This window comes from Clupea harengus, chromosome 11 (genome assembly GCF_900700415.2).
Source record: "Clupea harengus chromosome 11, Ch_v2.0.2, whole genome shotgun sequence".
Taxonomy (NCBI): Eukaryota; Metazoa; Chordata; class Actinopteri; order Clupeiformes; family Clupeidae; genus Clupea; species Clupea harengus.
The window spans coordinates 8,105,354-8,112,548 of NC_045162.1; the positions used below are offsets into that span (position 1 = coordinate 8,105,354).

General features: G+C 40.3%; 1 protein-coding gene across 1 annotated transcript; it reads left to right on the forward strand.

The window, feature by feature from the left end:
• The first annotated feature begins 2,288 nt into the window (after window positions 1-2,288).
• On the forward strand, window positions 2,289-6,171 carry LOC105891783 (zinc-binding protein A33-like). The gene is made up of 5 exons (XM_042709175.1): window positions 2,289-2,360; window positions 4,671-4,901; window positions 5,044-5,066; window positions 5,145-5,263; window positions 5,569-6,171. Exons 1-5 carry the CDS (start codon window positions 2,289-2,291, stop codon window positions 6,096-6,098), a joined length of 975 nt encoding a protein of 324 aa, XP_042565109.1. The 3' UTR covers window positions 6,099-6,171.
• Window positions 6,172-7,195: the final 1,024 nt, after the last annotated feature.

Consider the following 7,195-nt stretch of genomic DNA (forward strand, 5'->3'; position numbering starts at 1 on the left):
AATAAATTGAAACTAGTTGTGTGTCACAGATGATTTGTAATTCTGTTCAAACATGTGTAGGGGAGTGTGTGTGTGTGACTGACACTTAGTTCCAAATAAATTATATGAATATCAGGCCCAAATTTGGGGCGGTGGGGGTCCCTGCTCAGCGTCTCTCTCAGCCAAGGGGTCCTTGGGCTGAAAAAGGTTGAAGACCCCTGCTCTAGATTGTCACCATCCTGCTAGATAGATAGATAGATACCTCCAGAGTCTTTTTGCCAGAGACGGAATAAATAATAAGAATAAAGAATCTTTGTAGGTTATTAGCTAGCTTGAAATATTATATACAGATCTTACCCAGTGGTGAAATAACATTACTAGTCACAAGGTTGTGCTGGTTGCATTTAATGATAAGGTCGTGGGGTTTCAATTTTTTTTTATTGAGACCTGTATGCTTTTGCTTCGATTATTGTTGTGTCCACTTCGTTGTTGATCTTAATATTTTGGATATATCCTTCCACTGCATATTGCAGTCCCTTTTGCCTTGATCTGGAGGATATCGCGGAGGTATTACTCCAAAAATCATCACTCACACTGACAGCTATAGCGCTTGTCCCCGTACACGCCATGGCTTTTGGCTTGACAGTTCCGGGAATTGTGTCAGATGTAGCAACAGTAACTAAGGGGGCGGGGCCCTGGCGATCGGTCAATTAGTTGCTTAGTGATAGTCGATTACCACTACTACGGCAACCCGTTGGAATGTTTCGTGGACGCCGTAGCCGTCCCTCTAACGTCACTGCTTAAAGTCCCTATTGTTTTCGAGGGTGTTGGGGAAAAGCATTCATGGGTACCAAAGACGTCACTTCCGTGAAGCCTGCCGCCATCTTTGGCTGTGTTCGGATTCATAGATAGCTGTCTAATCCTTGATCTCTTGTTAGACAGGTGTCTGACGAGACAGGTCCTTTTGGGGGAAAGTATCTCAAAAACCTTTGATTTCGAACAGTCTATTAAGATAGCATGTACGGCAACATGACGCTGTGTCATCATGCTGTGTGTGCTTATTTGCTAGCTAGCAGCTACTGTTAGCGACCTGGCTAACGGATACAACGCTAACGAAACAGACTATTTTTGTTAATCAAGCATGACATAAGTACATAGTACACTGTTTAACTTTTTTTTTAAATTACCAAAAAAAGCAAAGAAACGTACATCGGTGAATACTTTTGTGGAACTTCGACGATTTCATCTGCCATCTTTTTTACATTTTTTCTCTGGTTAGGGAATGGTGCAGAGAGTTATGGGTAATACCTGCCGCCATAAGACAGCAAGGCAGCTCATATGCTCTCTTGAAAAATGACCGTTATGTGACGTATTTCAAGGTATCTTACTAAAGAGGAAGAGAGAGTTTAAGACATTTCGAACAGTCCTTGCTCTCTTAATAGGAAGGAAGGAAGGAAGGGAGCATTTTAAGCCTATTCGAACAGGCCCTTTGTGTCCGACTCAACCATTATTCCCGTTGTATTATAAGATTTTTGTACCCAATAGGAGCTAGGTAGTCATATATAATAATATATAGTAACAATATAATAGTAATAATATAATACTAGTATTGTTTTCTATTGATAGGTTATTCAAATTTAGACTTTTTAAATGTAGTATTTTCTAATTCTAGTGGTTAGTTAGTTAGCTATCATAGTTAGCTAGCGAACAGTCATGACTACGAACATAGCACATCTAAATGAGACAGAAAGAGCGATATTGAGAAAAAAACATTGATTATTGTCCGCGATCCATATTTATTACCTTCAACTTTATTTTGTCCCTTAAAGTCTGCCCCAACTGTCTTTTCCTGACGTATACATTTAACTTGTACACCAGGGGTTTTCAACTGGTTTTGTCCCAGGGACCACCATTCTGACTAGAAAGTAATTTGTGGCCCACTGATGTGCCTGTTTGTAACCGCTGCCGGCCTGCCGCCACGCCCCCTCCCCCTGCACAGATATTCTGCCTATAACACTTAAATATGTGAAATTATCAGGGTACATCGCTAGCCACCGCCACGCCCCCTCCCCCTGCACAGATATTCTGCCTATAACACTTAAATATGTGCAGTTATCAGGGTACATCACTAACTGCCATCGCCACGGCCCCTTCCCCTGCGCACATATTCCGCCTGTTGCACTTGTCAGTGTAATTTCTTCGATATTTTTCACGATATTCAAGAGTAATCTGGAAATGTGTTGAAATATCAAAGCGAATTTATTAAAAAAATTAAAAAAATTCAATGGCGAACTGACCAACATAGGCACATGTCGCGGACCCCCTGCAATGCCGTCGCGGACCACCAGCGGGCCACGGACCCGCGGTTGAAAACCCCTGTTGTACACAATCCATACCCATACCCCTGAGATAGCCTGAAGGCTTTCAAGATTACAGATGCATATCAATATGCAGTTGCAGGATGGGTGAACTACACCAAGATATGGCATCTGGAGACAAAAAATATGTATGTCATCACAGGACATCTTAGTAATTCAAACAGCGATTATCAACCGATTTATTTTAGTGGTGGTTAAGAGTGCCAATGTGGGCTAGCTAGGTGTAGCTAAAACCTTTAGTAAGCTCGCTAACAGCTCGCTAACTATTAGCACTCTAGCTTGCTCAGGAGAGTTTAGCTCTGATAAGACACAGCAATTATTCACGATTGTATCAACGTGCTGCATTTCACTTAACATGTCGGTCATTCCCAGGCTCTGAACACAAAACCAACATGTCCGTGGATAGTGGTGCAGGAAGATACAACGTGTTGACTGCACAATCTGAAGTTAGATGTTGGCTGCCAGTTGTCTCTTCTAATTTGCAGCCAACCATTTATTCCACCGATCTAAATCTTTTGGTATACAATTAAATTATTTATTTGGGTAATTTTCGCAACTATTGTCGCATCCATCAGCAGGGCATTTAAACTTTCTGTTGTGACCGACTATTGTCTGTGTTGTGACCAACGCTCAGCTAGACTTTCGGACACAAAGATGGCGGCGCTTAAACGCAGTGACGTCACATGGTATCCATGAATAGCAGATGTGTTTCTAACTGTCTAACAGCTGTACTAACTGTCACAGCTGTTGCCTATCCCACGAGACGAGCATTTGAACGAAAAAGTCCGTCAACAGAAACCAATAATATACTGTGTGCGTGTCCATGACAACAAAAGTTGCAGGCTGGTTGGTAAACGAAAGACCGAACACGAACGTCAGTGGGACGTTTTTGAAGGGCTGAATGCGAACGTCACGCATAGGACCACAGGTAAACGTTCCTGCGACGTTTTTGAAGAACGTCCTGTGGACGTGTGACGAGGCAACAAATCTGAACGTTCCCTAAAAGTCCGATTTACGGATCATTGCGAACGTCACAGAAGGACCAAACGTACACTTGCTACGGACGTCAACAGCGTCCTGGTAACGTCCGCTAGCGAACGTTATGGCGGGGACCAATCGGGGACGTCGCGAATGTTGGGATATTGTTACCTTACAGACGATAAAGTGGGATTTACTGAGGTGATTTTTGACGAATAGAAAGTGAAAGTTCAGTGTGCACATCATTTCCAGCCAAGTGACTGTTTCTGTGAGAAGATGATGGCATCTAAAAGCTCTCTACCTGAAGAGGATTTTACCTGTCCTGTTTGCTTTGATATTTTCAAGGATCCCGTCCTTCTTTTGTGCAGTCACAGCTTCTGCAAAGACTGCCTTCCGAAGTTCTGGAGAGAGAAGAAATCTAAAGAGTGTCCAGTGTGTAGAAGAAAATCTTCAATGGACAATCCGCCAATTAATTTGTCTTTAAAGAACTTATGTGAGGCTTTCCTGAAGGAGAAGAGCCAGAGGGCTTCAGGAGGGTCTGAAGTGCTCTGCAGTCTGCACAGTGAGAGACTCAAGCTGTTCTGTCAGGAGGATAAACAGCCCATATGTGTGGTGTGTCAGGCTTCCAAGCAACACGCAGGACACCAATTCCTTCCCATAGAAGAAGCTGCACTAGATTATAAAGTGAGTTTCTATTATTTGCTTATAGGTGAAAATGTTATTTATGACTATGCAATAGGCATTCTTGCCTTCTGTATCTGTGCTGTTACTAAATGTTAGTCCATAACAACAGAAAATGAGTATAGATAATCTTAATGTATCAAACATTTATTAATTATAGGAACAACTCAAGGCTGTACTGAAGCCCTTGCAAGAGAAACTGAAAGGATTTGAAGGAGTTAAAAAAACATGTGACAAAACAGCCAATCACATTAAGGTGAGATTTACCTGAACAACCAGTTTCTAAAAGAGACCATTGACTTCATGACACTGTTTCCTACATTGTGTAATATTATCTATATGATATGATACGTAAACAACTTGTATTTCGCAGCTATTCAGTTTCATTACAACTACGATTGAAGTTACATCAAGCATCTCCCCTGAGCAATTTGATACAGATATAAGAAGTACACAAACTGATATTTATATTATTAGTATCATTAACAAAATTACAGCAATGATTTCACCACATGATAGTTCAGCCCTTGGATAAATTGCTCACACTGTCAACAGTAATACACATTATTACTTTGACAAAATAATATTCAACAAATTATATGTTTTGAGTAATAATCTTTATATGACTGTAGTAGTCTGTGTGTGTTATTGAAGGTCCAGGCCCATCAATCAGAGAAGCAGATCAAGAAGGAGTTTAAGAAGCTTCATCAGTCTCTAAAAAATGAAGAGGAGGCCAGAATAAGGGCAGTAAAGAAGGAAGAGAAGCAGAAGAGTTTTATTATGAAAGAGAAGATTGAAGAATTGAGCAAGGAGTTGTCCACTCTTTCAGATACAATAACAGCCATTGAAAAGCAGATGGTGGCTGAAGATATAGTCTTCTTACAGGTATGGACATGTGGTTTCAATTCAGTTGTAAAAAAAAAAATGGTGAGATGTTTATGACATTGAACAAGAAGTAGGCCCTCAAGACAGGCACGGTTTATTGAAATTAACTGAACTGAAATCTGTGCTGTATGCTGTTTTCCAGAACTTCAAGGCCACCATAGAAAGGTGAGAGATTTCAATTTCCTTTTTTTTTTTTTTTTAACCCACACTAAAACTAGAGCTTACTACTGTCTGTTTTCCTAGTTCTACGTGCACACTGAAAAAACCACAGAGAGTTTCGGGAGCTCTGATTGATGTGGCAAAGCACCTTGGCAACCTGAGGTTCAGAGTCTGGGAGAAGATGAAGGACATGGTTCAGTTCAGTGAGTTCTATGTCACCTACGACTCACACTCACACTACGTTAACGTTAAATGATGCAGTAAGAACCAACCGGCCAACAGTAAAATAGTCATGCACCTGACACACACACACACACACACACACACACACACACACACACACACACACACACACACACACACACACACACACACAAACTCGCAGTATAACATCAAGGTAAAATTCAAAGTTACAGCTAAATGATGCAATTAGAACCAAACATCAAACAGTAAAATAAGTCATACACCTGAGTCCATTTGCTCACCCTTTCCTTATCTCCCTGTTCAGCTCCTGTAGTGTTGGACCCAAACACTGCACACCCATCGCTCATCATTTCTGAGGATCTGACCAGCTTTGAAATGACAAATTCTACACAAACACTCCCCAATAATCCGGAAAGATTGGATTTCTATGAATTGGTCCTGGGCTCTGAGGGCTTCAACTCAGGGTCACACTACTGGGATGTTGAAGTTGGAGACAGTACATACTGGTATGTGGGTGTGACCACAGAGTCCAGCCAGAGGAAGAAGGGCACCTTCTCATGGGAGAGAGTGTGGTGTGTGGGGTATAATGAACTTGGATTGAATTTTATAGGACCTGTGCATGTATTGAAACAGAACCTCCATACACTCAGAGTGCATTTGGATTTGGATAAAGGGCAGCTGTCATTCTATGATCCTCTACAAAATACACACTTACAAACTTTCAAACACACATTCACTGAGAAAGTCTATCCCTTCTTCTACAGCCACAATTCACCACTCAGTATTTTACCACTGAAGCCCTCGGTGACCATTGAACCACGCAGACTAGGTTGAAACAAACTCCGAAATGTGCCATTGAGTAAAAAAACACAACACAATTCATTGGTCTTTATTCAAATCAATACAATACAATCTATTACAATATAAAATATGTATCCTCTGTAGTAGTTGTGCAGTCCTAACTGGCACTTCGACTAGTGCTTAACTTGCAATTACAGCAGTTACATTCCTGCACTTCTTTTTCTTTTCTATTTCGTTTTTTATATTTCTTATGTAAAGTAGTATTTATTGTTACACCAGGTTCTATTGCTCCTAGCTTGACTGTTCTCTCCCTTGTACGTCGCTTTGGACAAAAGCATCTGCTAAATGTAAATGTAAATGTAAAATACAGAACATGAGGCTGTTAAGTAGAAATAATACACTCCCCTCCCAACACTAGCAGTAGGTGGTATTTGCTGCTGGTGATTATAAGATTAACCTTGAGTATGCCTCAATTGTTTGTGTGATATTGTATGATAATCATTTGTGACATATTCTGCATTACTTTGCAATCTTCCCTCTTCAGTCGTAGCCCCAGTTTATGTTGATTGTTATTGATCACCATTACTTTTTAACGTTTTCTCAACATGTCAGCTTCTGTACATTTAAGTCATGAACGTTATGTATATTGATATACATATGGTTAAGTCTGAGATGCAGTGCAACACATGAAATACAGCAAATTCAATCTCATTTTCAAGTGTAAAGACTGAAAAACAACCTTTCCTTACACAGTGGGAATATGCTTATCTAAATTAGTTTGAGTTTTTAAGTAGATCTTTCTAGATTTGTTTGAGGTTTTTAAGTATAACCAACATGGAAAACCAGATCTTTAAACTTCCTTCTATCCACATATTTCGAAATATGACTGTAATTAGGATCATTCTCTGTGAATATCATGAATAACCTTTGAATGGTTCATGAAATACCACCATAACTGTTGTTATTAATCACATGCTGAGTAGCAGGTGATTTTCTTTGTATTCTTCATGAACAAGAACCTGATTGTCCATATGTGAGGAACCAGAGACAGACTCATACACTCTGATGCTGCACTGATTAGGTAATCACTCATCATTCCAGTCCAGTTGATTCCAGTTCTGTGTTTACCA

Coding starts and splice junctions, on each gene's coding strand:
- LOC105891783 (XM_042709175.1), top strand. CDS start 2,289: ATGTCGCGGACCCCCTGCAATGCCGTCGCGGACCACCAGCGGGCCACG. Junction 2,361..4,670: donor CGCGGTTGAAAACCCCTGTT/GTACACAATCCA, acceptor GTGTTATTGAAG/GTCCAGGCCCATCAATCAGA. Junction 5,067..5,144: donor TTCAAGGCCACCATAGAAAG/GTGAGAGATTTC, acceptor CTGTTTTCCTAG/TTCTACGTGCACACTGAAAA.